The following is a 17,500-nucleotide window of genomic DNA, read 5'->3' on the forward strand; positions in this document are numbered from 1 at the left end:
TGGCGGCTTTTTCCTTCCGTCGGTGCTTCTCTTCTCCATCGTGCGACACGTCCTAAGGCATCATTGTTTGTCGCGATTTACGACTTTTCCCTAGCTCATGCCCTCCCCGTTTTGAACGTTCAGTTTCCCGACGAGAAGACGTCTCCATTCGCACGTGATACGGCTTGATGCATGGGATAAACAGACAGGACGTCAAAAGAATGGAAAAACGAAAGAAAGAAAAGAACGAAAGAAAGAAAGAAAAGAAAGAAAGAAAAAGAAAGAAAATAAAGGAAAACCGTGTGGTGACCGTTTGCGGATTATTATTTCTTATAATGGATGATGCTAAAGTATCGTGGGGCGGGAGGGCTGTAAGAGGGTAAAAGGAAATATAAAATGTTAATCGATTTTTTACAAAATTCCACGTAAACTAGATATTTTCTTTTATAATTCGGTATACGTTGGAATTTTCTTTAAAATATATACTTTACTCATTTCCTCGAATTATTGTAAAGTTGTTGAAATTAAAATAGCTTTCAATGGATTTGACTTATCATTCGGATTCATACGAATTTTTTCTGGAATATGTATCGCAAGAGAAAGAGAGAGAGAGTAAGAGAGAGAAAGAGAGAGAGTTTCAGAGCACTTACCCCCTAGGCGAATTGAACGGTAAAAGGGTGCGCATCGAAATCGAGCCAATATTTATGTAACTAAATCGTATCGTCGTTTCGATGACGAAACTCTGTCCTCTTTAAAGGTAAACAAGTCAAAAAAAAAAAACATTAACTTGCGAGTGAGGATTAAAAATCGAGGAGTAAAAAGAGTAAAAATTTAAGTGAGTGCGAGTGAGAGAAAGAGAAATAACAATGGAGAAGAAAGAGAGAGAGAGAGAGAGAGAGAAAAAGAAAAGAGATAGACAGAGAAATGTAATGAAAGGATAGTGTAGCTTTACGTTAAATATTCTTGCAAATGAATTTTACATGAAAATTAAAGCTCAGACTTAATCCTTTTGAAAAGTAAAAGCGACGATACGATTTAAGTTTATGTAAATTTCTGTGATCTGGCTTACTTGTTGCATCGACATAGACGAGAACTACTAAGTTACTATACCGTTGGTAGTAAAATATTCACTCCTTTCGGAATAATTTACGTGCCTCCTTTGGAATATCTTGGATTCGTTTACGTCGGCTTAACAGGTGTAACGAAAACCGGTGTAACGGGCTCTTACGTCTAAGCGAACTTGGCGACGTTTTGTCGTAGAGATTAGCTAGTTGCAAGGATTTAACAACCGTGCACCGTGGTAAAACGATCTAATCTTAGCTACGAACGATGCGTTCTTAATCTTCAAACTATGACTGTTTACAGTAAATCCATCATTATCTACAATTCAATTAGTACGAAATAGATGATAGATATTTCTAATGGAATATTTTTACAATTATTATTTATTACGTTATATATATATATATAAGATAAATAAAGTTATAATACCACAAGCGAATTAATTTTCATATAATCGTTATCTACTCAATACCCTAAAGTTAAAACGAAATCCTCGATTTTATTATAGATATTTGGAAGTTACGATGGGATCATGGTGGGTGTGGATAAGAGGACATTTAAAGACAAGAAGGAAAGTAGTAGAGTGTTCGAAATAGAGGGAGAAACACACAGAAAGAGAGAGAGAAAGAGAAAGAGTGAAGGAGGGAAGAAAAGTGGGGGGACGATCAGCCGACTGGAGGAAGGCTGAGGGTGGAGGCTGGGATGCGCTTCGAAAAGAGTGACTGGAGAGAAGCGAACGGTCGAGTGGAGGAAAGAAAGAGGGCTCGGTGAGAGGTGAGATGAAGGGAGTGGAAAGAATCTCGACGAGGGTAGGAGGACCAAGAAGTAATGTAGGAGGGACGAGAAGCGAGACATAAATGGAGGGAGTCGAAAGAGAAATAGAAAAAAAGAGAAAAAAATAGAGAGAGATAGAGAGAGAGAGCGAAAACGGGGGAAAGAAGAGGGGTACGGTGAGAGACTGGTTCGGATGAGACATTAGGTTCAAGTTTTAACGACATTTTTCTTGCTTTCCAACTTTTCTAGCGAGAAAAAAGGATGCAGCCCGTGTGAATGTGCATCCCGGTGTGCATTCACGCTTCTCGGTGTTCGTAAAGTATGTACAGTTATGGCCGGGGGTACTGAGAAACTCCCAGTTTCCCTCTTTTTCGCTGTATCGCCTGAAAAGAGGGAACGAGAGAGAGAGAGAGAGAGAGAGAGAGAGAGAGAGAGAGAGAAGAGCGTTACGAGATTACAGTAAGCACCGTGAACTTTTTTCCACTTTGATCTCCATCAAGGATTCGCATCTTTCCATCAGAAAAGAGAGCGAAAGTTCGCGTACTCGCATTTCACGAAAAATTTGTAAAAAAGAAAGGGAGAAAAAAAGAGAGAAAGAGAGAGAGAGAGAAAGATCGTTGCTGCTCGGCCCGTTACAGAAAGCAAATTGTTTCTTATACTCTTTCGTTCGATTCTCCATCTCTCTATCTCTCTGTCTCTCTCTTTCTCTCTCTCTCTCTCTCTCTCTCTCTCTCTCTCTCTCTCTCTCTCTCTCTCTCTCTCTTACAATTCGTTGAAAGAACGAAGACGACGACGACGACGAGGACGATGATGACGACAACGACGACAACGACGACGCCAACGACGACGAGCATATTGATGGAAGAGGAAAAAGAGCGTCGCTATGAAAAGGGCAAGCGAAAGAAAGGAGGACGTCGAGAATTTAATTTCGCCTTATTAATTTCCTAGGCGTAAAGATTCTCGCAAGGATTTTTCACTTTTCTTTCTTTACGTTAAATTTTTTTTCTATTACTTTTCTCTTTTTCTTTCTCATATATATATATATATAAATTTTTTTTTTCTTTCTTTTTTTTTTTTTCTTTTTTAAGATGAACGTGCATCACCCATTAAATTCTTTCGACCGATCGAAAATGTCGTTAATTTTCTTAGTAATATCTACAAAGAGATCTGTTGAAAAATTTCGAACGAAATGAATTCATTCGAATTTGTGTTTATTTATTTATTTATTTTTGTTTTTGTTTATTCGTTAAAGTTTTTTTTTTCCCTCCAGAATGGATCGGCTAATCAGAAAGGAGCGGCCGTAAGTGTTATTCTCGTTTATTTTTACACGTGAGATCAACATGTTTTCTCTTCTTTTCTTTTTCTTATTCTTATTCTTTTTCTTATTCTTATTCTTATTCTTATTCTTTTTAGCCAACCTCGTCACATGGTTAATCCGTCGATACTTACTTACATACTTTATTATTTTTTCACCGACGTAAACAACGACGACTACGACGACGACAACAACGACAACGACGACGAGACATCCACCTGTGATATTATCGCACGGGCCATTCGCAAAGTGCATCGAACCTACGAGTAATATTTCCTCTCTCACGTATGCGCCAACGGTCGGTTCCTCGTATATTATAGCATATAAGGTACAGAGGAGATAGCTAAAAAAAGAAATAGAACAAAACTCGCCGTTAGAAAATAGAATGTTATATGGAAATAGATAGATAGATAGATAGATAGATAGATAGATAGATAGATAGATAGGTAAAAAGAGAGGCACCGACAGAAATAGAGATAGATAGATAGATAGAGAAAGAGAAAGAGAGAGAGAGAGAGAGAGAGAGAGAGAGAGAGAGAGAGAACGCCGAGGAGGATGAGGAGAGAAAAAAAACAGCCACTGGAAAAAGTTTTTCACGAATAAAGAGAAACGAGTCGCGGGCGGCACTTGTGTCAATTGCCGGTGCTGTTAGCTTAACGTTTCTATTGTTCGTGAAAAGGAGCATGGGTCGAGTGCTATTTGCTTTCAGATCAGGACGGGCGCACTTCTAATTTCACTGAATAGACTGTATATATGTCCCTTTCCCTCCCTCCCTCCCTGCCCCCTTTTCTCCCATCTCTCCTCCTCCGCTAACACTACCCCCCCCGCCCATCCGCAGTCCCATTACCCTCCCACACTCTTTCACCTTCTGCCCCTTCAGCGAGTCCAAAACCCACCACCACTCTCTTCTTCTCGTCGCGAATGCACGCGTAAAAAGAGAGAGAGAGAGAGAGAGAGAGAGAGAGAGAGAACGGGCTCACTTTGTGTCATCGTTGTAGCGACGTTGAGCGTACTGCAAAACCACCTAATTGTGTCATTCTAGTAGCATTGTGTTCGTTGTAAAAAGGCTGCTGCTGTGTCATTCATTGTTTTATCTCGAGTAGGTACACCATGCTATAATCCGATACGGTTTCTCTCGTTCAAGTTTAGACACGCGGAAGCGTGAAACTTGTGTCATATTTCTTTGTTTGTTTTTTTTCTTTTTTGTTTTTTTTTTTTTTTTTTTTTTATTTCTGTTAGTGCTTGTTTGTTCGTTCGTTCGTTTTTCTTTTTGTTTTTCTTCTTCTGTCCTTTATTTTTTTTTCCTCGTTTTTTTCTCGCGCGTTAAACACATGCTAATGACAATTAATTAATTAATTAATTAATTAATTATATAATTATATAATTATATAATTAATTCATTAATTAATTATACATAATAGAATATACATACGATGATTGTACGTGAAACGTAACTAATTTACGTTTAATGTCTTATTGTCAGTTAATCAATGAAATATAATGTTAAAAGTTCAATCGTAATGTCAAATTACGATCGTTTCCTTCGACATTAATCATTAAGTTTAAATGATAAGCGTATAGATAAGTAAGTACTTACCTACATCCATAATCTTCAAGGAAAGGAAAATAAAAGAGATAGTTATACGAAAAGGGTTCTCTTCAATTTACCACCAAGGATGCGTGGAATATGCGACACAAGGGGTGTCGCTGACACGTATCTACGGAAAAGGAACGAGTAAATTCCATCGCAAAGTTTCTACGAGTTTACGTTAGTAAAGTGCTTCTCCTTCTTTCTCCCTCTCCCTCTCTCTCTCTCTCTCTCTTTCACCTCCTTCGACTATCTCTACATATCGAGTTGCATATCGTTGTAAGCGCAAACAAATCATTTCCAAAGGTAAATTTCATCTACGAATAGGGAAGGATTATTTATCATTTGATTAGATGCTCATTCAGAGATTAATAAATAAATAAATAAATAAATAAATAAATAAATAAAAAAGAAGAATGAACGTTATAATGTCTTGACAAATTTGTCGAATAACACCGTTACCATTTACATTAATAAAAATATAGAAAAAAGGATTCTCCCCGTAATTGTGAGTTTCTCACATGTTGAAGATCCAACGAAGAAAGTAAGTGTACGTACACAGGGTATATACCTATAGGTACACACATTTATATATATATATATATATATATATATATATATATATATATATATGATCGCGAGGACGAATGGTATCGTTCGCAGCCCTCGACGCGACGCACAAGCTCGTCTCTCACAATGCGTTCTCGCAGTGTCACTCGTTTCGTATCCTCGCTTCCAACTCAGGATAGAAAGTCCTCTCTCTCTCTCCCTCCCTTTCTATGCTCGCCAAACCCTCTGCGTTAAATAGAAAACGTTCTTACGTCATTGCTGAGAGAAGGCGCGCTCACTCACGCGCTCGTATGTGTGTATGTGTGTGTGTGTGTGTGTTATGCGTACGAGAAAAGGGCCGAAGGGACGCGACTACGAGATATGCATGCGTATATTTATCTCTCTCTCTCTCTCTTTCTCTCTCTTCTTCTCCGCTTCTCTAAGAGTCTTATTTGTCGTTCGTGCCTGAACAAATACTGCTCTTGCCACATGCCACGTATATACCGTGCACGCTTGGCTACGTACAAAACGCAAACATTTATTATCAATCGAATTAAAGAGTCTCTATCTCTCTCTTTCTCTGTCTTTCTCTCGCTCTTTGTATCCGTATGTATGTATGTCATTTTTAAATAATTATGTAATCATCTCTCATATCATCTCGTATGGTTCCAAATACAAAGTATTTATATACAGGGGTTGTTGAATCGTATAATGAAATTGACAATACAAATCCTAATTGAATTTTCATATCTTAAATTGAAATTAGAAAGTTTAGATTTTGGATGAATGGTTTAATATCGATCGTAATAGTAGTGATCGTTTTGATGATCGTCGTAATAAATTTTCATTAATCGTTTACTTATATCAATAATTTTTATCTAAGAAATTACGACGCATATTATTCGTAGAAATTTCTTCATATTTGTAGCGACACTTATTCGTTGATCGCAATCGAATGTTATTGCTGTGAATAAAATTCATGAGAAATTACGTCATCGTTTACGCACCTTATCGTCACGTTAATGAATAAAAACGATGATTCATGAGTATAATTTCATTGAAAAAAAAAAAAAAGAACCACGATAGGAAGACGATTAAGTTAAATGGACGATCGAAATTATGAATGATGAGAAAACGAATGATAAGGAAAAAAAAAAAAAAAAAAGAAAAAGAAAAAAGAAAGAAAAAAAATCTAACTCGTTTCTTAATCCTTAGAACTTTGATTTCCATTCGAAGGACGCGTAATTATTCACTTACGAGGTTAGGTGCTCGTTGACAAGACGAACCATATTGCTCATCCACCCTTCATCCTTACCCTTCCTTCGTCATCCATTAGGGAGTACTTCGGTGGTGTGTTCACCCTCGCGCCACTCACCGCAAGAAGGTTAACAGCGATCCGACGTTTCACGGATGGCGGCGCACTGCCAGTCCGGATTACTATGATCCGAGTTATGATCCGAGCTATGATTCGTGTTATCGTCGCGGGTCCTTCCTCACGTCGTCGAACGTTTGTACACTAATGGGACTGAAAGTCATTCGCCGACACGTGCCCGAGTAGTCTTTTCTGTTCTTTTTTGTTTTGTTTTTGTTTTTCTTCTTCTTTTGTTCTTTTTTTTTGAGATATTCTCTCTTTCTTTTTTTGTCTTCTCTTTTTTTTTTTGTTTGTTGCGATGTCGAGAGATCTCACGGGGCAGCAGTTAGTGAGCATCGAAGGAATATTGACGTCCCTATGAATACTTACACAGATTTATTATTTATTTATTTATTTTTTTTTTTTCTATTTCATAAGGATCCCTTCTCTATTCCGTAAATTATCTATCTAATGATCGTACAAATTTTCAAACGTATGTCGTAATAACAAATTTCTCAATATAATAATTGTCTCAATAATTTTTATATCTGACAATATTTTAATTTAAAACAAAAATTATCCTAAGTTCGATAGAAATTTCTATGTATGTATGTATCTACTAGGTATGTAATTGAATTTTGTAAAAAGTTAGAGAAAGAGTGTGAGAGAGAGAGAGAGAGAGGGAGAGAATGAAAAAGATAGAGAGATCTCGCTATAGATTTCTTTAATACTTTTCGAACGATTACGATCCACACCCACGCGAAAGAACCTTGACAAGAAGCACGGTGTGTCTAGTGTGCTCCATAATATTGCACGTGCGCGCTAATCAGAATACGAATAAGCGTTATAAGCTGTAGTAGGGACGTTAGGCACGTGCATTCGACTCGAGAGATGCATTACGTACAATGGACGACGAAGAATGCGGAGCTGGGAGCCACGTCTTTCTAGATCGTCCGAGATATGCACATCTAAAGGATCTAGAACGACTTCTATTTTTGTCTCGGGATAAGCTCTAAACCTGGAACGTGTTCGTTGAATATTCGATCGGAATTATCATTATTATTATCATTATTATTATTATTATTATTATTGTTATTATTATTACTATTATTATTATATTATTTTTATTATTATTAATATCATCATCGTCGTTACGATTGGATGACATTGTTTCGAAAAAAAAAAAAAAAAAAAAACATTGATCAAACTCAAGTAATAAGTATAATTATATATAATAAATATAATTATATATTAATAAGTATAATAATAAATTCCATCGTATAATTTTTTTATTTTATTTTATCGTATTCAATGACAATTTTATTGGAAAATAATTCGTCATTGAATTCTCTTTACGAATTATAGAAACTTGTTATAAGGACGTTCACTCGCAAATTAGCATCTGTCTCTCTCTCTCTCTCTCTCTCTCTCTCTCTCTCTCTCTCTCTTCTGTCTCTCTGTCTCTCTGTCTCTTATAGTCTACTCCGACGTGCCTCTATTTCGCGTGTACGGTATATCATATGCTGGACAATAGGCAGATAATGCCATTACGTCCCCGTTAACAGCCATAATATCGAGCGACAACGATGCCAGCATCGTCGACAACGGCGAATGATAAATGTCGCCGTTGAGGTGGAATGGCACACACTCGTGCATAGCAGCGTGAAAGAGAGAGAGAGAGAGAGAGAGAGAGAGAGAGAGAGAGAGAGAGAGAAGATGGAGGGTGGAGAACAGAGTGTAACGTCTCGTGTGCGAGGAAACGAGACGACGATAGTCAAGAACGGAAACGACGAAGAGATAGTATGTATGTGTATGTGTGTATGTATATGCGTATTTGTGTATGTTCGTTTGTGTGTCAGAAAGAGAAAGAGAGGGATAAAGATGGAAAATTCGGTGGGAGAGAAAAAGTAGGTAAATACGAAGCAGTGGAGCGAACTAAATGCCACTAAACGGGGGAAACTGGGATAAAACATACGTTTCCGCTTTTCTCCCGTAATACATCATAAGCGAGCGAAAAGCAGTGGCCATTTTCTACGGGGACACGCATTGTTAGTCTTCTCTCTCTCTCTCTCTCTCTCTCTCTCTCTCTGTCTCTTTCTTTCTCCGGTCCCCTTCTTCCGTTTCCATCTCGTGTCTTTCATCTTTCTCTTTCTTTCTCTTTGGATAACGAATGGTTTGTATTCGTCATTTCGTGACACGCGTTCCCAAAAACGTTGCGTGACAGTTTAAGCGAATGAAAATGTTGCATTCACATTGGTCTAGAAATTTCAAGTCACCCTGTACCTACCCTATATATTTTTTTCTTTTCTTCCTTTTTTTTTCCATCGTTTCGTTTTCTTCCTTCTCTTCCTCCTCCTCCTTTTCTTCTTCTTCTTCTTCTTTTTCTTCTTCTTTTTCTTCATTTTAGCATTGTCAAAATTCGAAGACTCGTCGTCGTGAATGGGGGAGACAGACGAGCATCTCGACGAACCATCATTGTTGCTGATACCTATGCTAAAACGTTGATATATTCATGCGGTAAAAAGTCGGAGAACCGCGGAGCACATTGATAGATACGAGGATCCGTTCTCTCGGATATTTCTCGTGTCTCTTTCTCTCTCTCTCTCTCTCTCTCTCTCTCTCTCTCTCTGTTCCTCTATTTTTCCTCAGTTTTCGTTGAATACACCTGGCGATAATTGGCCGCTGATTCGCGGCTAACGAATTCGTCGCATTTATTGGCGCAAATCCGATACGTTTCTATCTACGTTCTTTCGTTACGACAGGTAAAGAATTTCCCACAACACGTATTTGATTCTTTCTTTTACGTGTTCTACAATCGGTTGTGTTTGAAAATCGTTGATATTTCTACGTTTCGTGAAAGAAGAAACTCGCGCATCGCGTTCCTTCCGTTCGATCGACTAAACAAACGTGATAAATTATGCGGAAGCGTTTCGGCCGGCCTCGTAGAGTTCGTTCTCTCTCTCTCTCTCTCTTTTTCTCTGTCTCTCTGTTTCTCCTCTTGTATATATGCGTGTATATGTATGTAAATAGACGTGTATGAGAACGTTGACGACGACGACGATGACGACAAAGTGGAGAAGGAGAAGAAGAAGGAGGTGGAGAAAGAGAAGGAGGTGGAGAAAGAGAAGGAGGTGGAGGATGAGGGGGAGAGGGAAGAGAACGACGACGACGACGACGACGACGACGACGACGACGACGAGGAGCAGATAGCGAAGAACGGCGATCGACAAAAACTGACGGTGGAACGAGCGGCCATTGTCGATCGCGAAGCGGAGACAGTAAACAGGCATTGTGTCGAGTACAATGTGTTACTCTGTCGGTGTTCGATTCCTTTACCTATCGAAATTCGTGTACCTACCTACCTGCTTTTCTCCTCCTTCCTTCCTTTTCTATCTACATAGAGTAAGCCATCCAACTAGCCTAGCCCTTCCTCCAATTTTCGTTCACCGATCCTTATATAATATGCTTAAATGACTTCTATTTTTTTTTCTCTCTTCTCTCTCTCTCTCTCTCTCTCTCTCTCTCTCTATCTATCTATCTATCTTTCTCTCTCTAGTTCTATCACTGCCATTCGTTATTTTACACTTTACAAAATCAAAACATTATTACTTGATATAATAATTAACACGTTTTACAATATCTGTTATAATACGTAACGTGTCCCAAGACTATCTCAAAATATTTTTTTTTTCTTCTTCTTTCCTTTTTTTCTTTTTTTTTTTTTTGTTAAGCCATTGAACATTTTATTACTTTCTATATAAACGTGTAAAAAGCATTATAACTTTATATCTGTCCTTGTACTTAGAAAAGTAATAATTTCTCGTTTCGCCGGTAATTAATATCTTCGGTTTATAAAATGGCCGTTCTTCCCTTCTCCGGGAAGCGAGTCGTGTTCTCGTCGTTGGACTCGTCTCGAGCGAGATGACGAAAAAAAAAAAAGGGTGAACAATGAGAAAGGGCGCGAGAGAGAGAGAGAGAGAGAGAGAGAGAGAGAGAGAGAGAAAGAAAGAGAGAAAAAGAGAAAGAGAGAAAGAGAGAAAAAGAAAAAAGAGAAAGAGCGTAGCGCTGGGCTACGAGCCACTAATTATAAATCCATTGTATCGCTCGTTTTTTACCGGGCGTCTCCCGCCTACTTCGGTGGTGAGAATCATGCGCGCACGCGCACCACGAAAGAGAAGCCGAGAATGAGAGAGACAGAGTGAGAGAGAGAGAGAGAGAAAGAGAGAGAGAGAGAGAGAAAGGGAGAGAGGGAGATCCCATTCTCTTCAGCGCCCGGTAGCCGCCGTAATGCCGCCATTGTTCCAACATTGTCGCGACATTGTCGCGCGATAACGTGCGAAAACAAAACCCATCCGCAAAGGTTCTGCCTCCGCGTAACAAGCCGTCTTTGTCTTCGCTCAGCTTCCTTTCTTCTTCTTCTTCTTCTTCTTCTTCTTCTTCTTCCTCTTTTTCTTTTTCTTCGTTGTCGTCGTTGTATCGTGGTCGTCGTTGTCGTCCATCTCAATCCGTCCTTTCCTCTTTCTTTCTTTTCCTTTTTCTCTATTTTTCTTTCCTATTTTTTTCATTTCTTTTTTTTTTTGATTCTCTCTCTCTCTCTCTTTCTCTCTTTCTTTCTTTCTCCCTTTCTTTTTGTTTTTATTTTTTTTATTTATCCTTTCGTCTGCGAATCCCTCGAATTCGTGCTGATGGATAAAGGGACAACAACAGAAGAGGAGAATGAGAGTGGTCTATCGGATTGTCGATATTTTCGGTTACTCAGGATTAGAAAGGAGAGAGAGAGAGAGAGAAGGGGAGAAAGAGAGAGAGAGAGAGAGAGAGAGAGAGAGAGAGTAGGGGAGAGAGAGAGAGAGAGAGAGAGTAGGGGAGAGAGAGAGAGAGAGAGTAGGGGAGAGAGAGAGAGAGAGAGAGAAAAGCGAGGAACATCGGTAAACGTCGGTCGTTGGCATTAACGTGGAGCTGGAGGAGTTGGAGGAGGAGTAGAGAGGTAGTAGTCCAACGTCGCTATCGGCCCGATAACGAGTTAGCGTTCGTAGTGTTGTATGCTTGGCTTCAATGTGCCACGACAATGTAGCCAACGTTCAGGCATTCAGCGGTAGACAATACGGCGAACATAATGTCATAATGGAGCGGGGTGCTCGGCAGGACCTACCAAGAACGGGAATGGAGAGAGAATGGACGGGGCATTGAGTGAGACGGAGAAGGGTATATGCGCACGCACGCGCACTAAAGCAATAGGGTTAAAAAGCGTTTCAGCGAGAAGAATCTGAATAAAATATAAGAGAGTGGGAAAGGGAGGAAAAGAGAGAGAGAGAGAGAGAGAGAGAGAGAGAGAGAGAGAGAGAGAGAAGTAAAAAAAAATAAAATGTGATATAAGAGGAAAAAAAATAAAAGAGCCGTCCTATCTGATATATTTCCTTCGCGAGAAATTCGTTTACGTGATAATAAAAGTAAAAGATGTGAAATGCGAATAAAGTTGGATATTATTTATATCGGAGAAAAGAATTAAACATTTTCTTATCTCGAAAAAAATACGAGGAAGATTTTTTAAAATCGAAAGAGAGAGAGAGAGAGAGAGAAGAACAACAAATACACGACATACAGCACACACACACATACACACACACACACACACACACACACACACACACACATGTGTTTAATATATATGTGTATAATACAGACACACATGTATATATACGTTTATATATATATGTGTATAAATAATAATGATTATGAAATAGAGAAATCAGAGAAAATTCTGACAACAATGTCGTTGGTTGACTCGGCCGAGAAAGTAGGTAAATTAAGTTTCATTAACGCATCCATGATTAAAAACACTCACCCTACGGCTACGACTATAATCGAGGACGATGGAAAGCGGATGGATTCTGGAATGGGGGGTGAGGAGGGAGGCTGAGAACAATGGACGTCTCTATACTCCGACACGAGGGTGAAACTTGAACTTTAGGAGGAGATTCATCGGTTCGGATTGATTGTCCTGGCTTGCAGTATCTCGTCTCGTTCGAATCCCCGATAAACAGCCCTTCTTGTCGTACAGTTTTATTTTCTTTTTCTTTCGTTTACGCGTCTACCCATAATGTAATTGTATCGAATAAGAGAAAAACGAAGATCCGTTAGCGGACGTCAATCGGCATACAATCGTATTGTTTCGTTCTAAAGATTCCAATTCTCTCATTCTTTCAATCTCTCTCTCTCTCTCTCTCTCTTTCCCTCCTTCTCTCTCTCTCTCTCTCTCACTCTTTCACATACACACATACTATCTTTCTCTTAACACGATGCGACGAATAAACCAATATCACTTTATAAACGAATGAAGAATTATAATAATAATGAAAGAAGAATAGTGCGTATTAGAAAATAAAGAAAATTGGTAATCGATGAAGAAGCTCATTTCTTCAGAACTAATTCTCTTTATTATTATTCAACCATTGTTCGTAATATCTCTCACTCTTTAGCGAACCGATAAGAGGGTTGTAGCCGACCGTTGGCAGGCGAGTTGTGCAAGATGGAGAGAGAAAAAGAAAAAAAAAGGGTATTAATGATCAGTTCGATAGGATCGGATCGTCGTCGATAAGAGATCGTTCGTCGAGGCAAGAAAAGGAGAACGAAAGCATCGGGAGGAAAAGAACTTTGTCGAGTAGGACGACGTTCCATAATCGCGAACGATGCCGAAGGGGCTGGTTATATAGTTGAGTGTTGTGGGGTATAAATGGGGGATGATTAAAATAACGAGACTGCAAGGAGGGTGTCCTCCAGAGATCCCCTTAGCAGTCGTCGTAGTCGCACGAGAACGGAGGGGAGATAGAGCGGGACGAAGGCGGTACGGATCGTGCTGTTACTGCTGCTGGAGAAGGAGAAGGAGAAGGAGGAGGAGGAGAAGGCGTAGGCGTAGGAGGAGAAGGAGATGAAGGGTGGAGGATATTGTGCTGAAACAATGTGGCGCCCGACGCCCCTGTTGGTGGTGGTACCTCGTACCGGCAAGCACGACATCAATCGACGTCTCTGTACTAACTCTCTCTCTCTTTCTCTCTCTCTCTCTCTCTCTAAAAGCTTGCCTTGCAACATACAGCCAGGAAGAGAATTAGGGCTTGTTGGATAAGGCGACTATGTTTGATGGATCTAGGAAGCACAGGAATGAGGCCAGTTAAAATTACGATGCTTACGTATTACATAGTTCTTGAAGGATGAAATTCGACGAATCCTTTGAACTTTTATCTCATTCCTCACGATTTAGAGTAAAGATATCCAGATATTTAAGAATCAAAGAATCTGGGTCACACATTAACTTTTGTCTATTAATAAATAAATAAAAATATATATATATATGTGGGTGTATGTGTATGATTAATAAAACAAGATTAGATTCTTTTCTCATATATACCCCACTCTTCTTCCAATGGTTTCCTTTTCCCCCGTCCCGATAAATTTTCAATGTTCATCATTGAACGATATTCTTTTGATAGAGAATTAGATAGATTTTTTTTTGCTCGATACGGATAACATTCGCGAAACCTCTCATTACGCACGAAGAAACGAATGGGATCTTGTTAAGATTACGCGAGGGTAAAAAAATCATTCTCGACATTCTCAACCTCTCAACGTCTTCCCTTCGTCGTTGGTAATGTAAGTCGCCACGTTGACGCTCTTTGCCCGGCAACAGAATGCGCTTTCGACTTAACCAACCAACGTTATACTCTTTTTTTTTTCCTTTTCTTCCTTTTCTTCTTCTTCTTCCTCCTCCTCCTCCTCCTCCTCCTCCTCTTCCTCCTCGTCGAAAGCTCGATAGGAAAGGGTGGTGGTGATGGTGGTGTGGTGTGGTGGTGCAACGGGAGTCGGCCAGGCTGTTTGAAGGAAGAGGGAAGAAGAGAAGGTTGGATAGGACGGGGGCGAGAAGAGGGTGGGAGGGAGGGAGGGAGGGTAGAGGGGTACGAGGAGAAGAAGGAGGAAGAGAAGGAGGAGGAGGAGGAGGGGGGCGTTGTAGCGCGGGGAAATAATTTAAAAGCTGAATTGAATTTTTCGTCCTCGGAGTCTTTCGTTCGGGCATTGGGAGGCGGACAATGGCTCAATAGCGATGTATCAAGGAAAGTCGACTCGCGGGAGAGGCTAGCATTGTATCGGCCTTTCCTCTTGCCTACCCCCGCTTTGCCTTCTCTAGACACATACACAGACAGAATATATATACGCTTGAGAGCACGATCGTGCGCGCGTGAGTCGCTTGAAAAGTCCTTCTCTATGGCCGGCTGGTCCATCGGAGTTCTCTCTTTCTCTATATAAGTATATATATATATATATATATATATATATATATATATATATATGTATGTATATTTGTGTACATACCGATATAATTATATACATCTATCTATCTATTTCTGTCTCTCCTTCTCTCTCTCTCTAAATATATATATATATATATATATGTATGTATTCGTTTCGAAATAAAACTTGTTCTTTTTTCTTGATCGTTCATCGCGATCGAATGGATAATAATAATAAAAAAGAAAAAGAAAAAGAAAAAAGAAAAGAAAGAAGAAAAGAAAAAGAAAGAATGAAAAAGACGAATAGAAAAAAAAAAGAAAAAAAGGAAATTCATTAATATACACTTTCATAATGAGAAACATTGGAAAATGGAAACTTCCACGGAAATGCTACGTTGTTGACGCGTTATTACTCACTACGTTCCTCCCTCCGTTTGATTTCGATCTTGCGTGTTGGTAAGTCGATCGGAAGGGTATGTATCTATATAATATGTATACGTGTATATATAAGTGTGCGTTCACGTAGGTGGGACGTCAGGATCGACGTGGGAGAACATTACCATATCGCCTAGGTCGCCCATTGTCGGCAGTCGACGTAGGATTTGCATTGGATTCGCATTCGGCCACGAAAGTGGATCGCCGTACTTTGTTCTACGAAGACGAATGGCCAACTGGTCTCTCTCTCTCTCTCTCTCTCTCTCTCTCTCTATCTTTCTCTATCTCTCTCTATCTCTCTGTCTCTTTCTTTCTCCCTTTTTCCTCGTATCCGACAAGCGGAAAAGAGATGGAGAGACGAGGACGCGAAAGGGAGAACGAAGGCGGCAGGATAGAGGGTGGTCTTTGCCTTTGGAAAGACTTTCTTCGATCCTGTCGAAATCCCTTTCCGGTTATCTGGAAGAGAAACGATCTGTGAGAGATTCGCAGGATCACATTCTTTTCCTTTTTTCTTTTTCTTTTTCTTCCTTTCTTTTTCATTTTTTTCTCTTTTTCCTTTTCCACGCACGTGTACCAAGTTCCATTGACCTATTGCCAATTCCTTTCATACGCTTAATAAGATTAACGTTTCCTTGTTTCTCGTTAAAATAATCGTAGATAACATTTGAGATTTATCGCTTTACGTTTAGATCTTCTTTTATCAGTTATTGTACTCTTATGTCTCTAGTAACGTACCTGATGAAGATCATTTTCAGGCGATTGAACACATTTGTACATTTATCCGGTTTATTTCGAAAAAAGAAAGAATAGAAAAAAAGAAAGAAAAAAAGAAAGAAAGAAAGAAATAGTCAGACACCCTGTATATATTCGACGTTCTTTCGCGCCAGCGCGAGCGAGGCGAGAGATCCGGCCACAGAGAGGTACAAAGGGTGGAGACAAAGGGAAGCGCCGCCCTCAAGATACTAGAACAATGGAGTCTCAACAATGGGTAACTACTATGGAAATTTAAAAGCGATTAGATCGAGACTCGATTAGACCGACCGATCCGATCGATCGATTGAACTATTCGAGTACTTGTGCATTTATCACGTTAAAATAAGAAATAGAGAGGGAAGATAAATGGATAAAAGGATATAATAGTTGAACGATAATATAAAAAGTTGAACGAGCAACTTCCCCGTTCGTTCGTTTTTCTTTTTCTGAATTGTTGAAAGAAAAACTATTGTTTCTGAACCTTTAATTCGCAGCTCGTTTATCGGAAGTGATCCGGTGTCTGTAAAGGGAAAAGAGATAGATAGATAGATTCATAGATAGAAAGAGAGAGAAAGAGAGAGAGAGAGAGAGAGAGAGAGAGAGAGAGAGAAGGAAAACAAAGAGGAAAAAAAGAATTAGTTTTAATGGAGATCGAGCATTTATGCGCGAAGCTTCGAGGGTGGATGCTAACCGGGATGGAGGATACATGTGGTAGAGTTGCTCGTCGGACCGGAACTCGTGAGCATACGGTACTGTTTCTGTCTCTCATTTGTGTCCAAGCAGATTCTGATAAAAAGGAGAAATAAAATAAAAGGGAAGATAGAAAGGAGAAAGAAAGAAAGGAAGAAAGAAAGAAGGAAAGAAAGAAAGAGTAAAAGTAAGAGTAAGAGAAAGAGAGAAAAGTACTGCGAGCGAGCAGCAATAGTGAAAGTATCTCTTTCTCTCTCGCTCTGCCACGTGCAGTTCTTTTTTGCAAACATTCATTCACGAACTAGACGGATGGGTGGGTGGATGGTTGGTTGGATGGATGGATAGATGGATGGATGGATGGATGGATGGATGGATAGATGGATGGATGGATGGATGGATGGTTGATTGGTTGGTTGGTTGGTTGGTTGGCAGGGATCAAAGTGCTGAAAGAAGCAACTGGGTCAAACGTGTAGCTACACTTACTTTTCGTGGATAATACGTGCTTTATACGATCAAGATGATTATTTTCGATTTAATCCGAGCACGTGGAAAAATCTGAAAATATTTCGACATTGTTAACGTAACGTATGTTCTGAGGAATAAAGATATATATATATATATGTTACTACATATATCGTTTCACTGATATTTGCTTTCTTATCTAAGAACAAAATTCATTCGACTATATTCCGTCGTAGAGACTTATTTTATGATAACGACAATAA

At 39.4% G+C, this 17,500-nt stretch overlaps 2 protein-coding genes across 4 annotated transcripts in view; one reads left to right on the plus strand and one right to left on the minus strand.

Moving 5' to 3' along the window:
• LOC124427101 (transcription factor Sox-21-B-like) overlaps window positions 1-7,723 on the minus strand; it is a 40,281-nt gene extending 32,558 nt beyond the window's left edge. Inside the window, exon 1 of the mRNA XM_046969592.1 lies at window positions 6,525-7,723. Within this exon, the coding sequence (XP_046825548.1) occupies window positions 6,525-6,565 (41 nt within the window). The 5' untranslated portion in view covers window positions 6,566-7,723. The remainder of the gene's footprint in view (window positions 1-6,524) is intronic.
• LOC124427098 (peroxisome biogenesis factor 1) overlaps window positions 1-17,500 on the plus strand; it is a 95,904-nt gene that overhangs the window by 50,226 nt on the left and 28,178 nt on the right. The window contains exon 17 of one of the 3 annotated variants that reach the window (XM_046969577.1): window positions 1,550-2,573. The exons of the other annotated variants lie outside the window; for them this stretch is intronic. The gene's annotated coding sequence lies outside the window, so the exon portion shown is untranslated. Of the gene's footprint in view, window positions 1-1,549; window positions 2,574-17,500 lie in introns of those variants that run through there. 3 annotated transcript variants of the gene reach the window in all.

Source organism: Vespa crabro, chromosome 9 (assembly GCF_910589235.1).
Source record: "Vespa crabro chromosome 9, iyVesCrab1.2, whole genome shotgun sequence".
Classification (NCBI taxonomy): domain Eukaryota; kingdom Metazoa; phylum Arthropoda; class Insecta; order Hymenoptera; family Vespidae; genus Vespa; species Vespa crabro.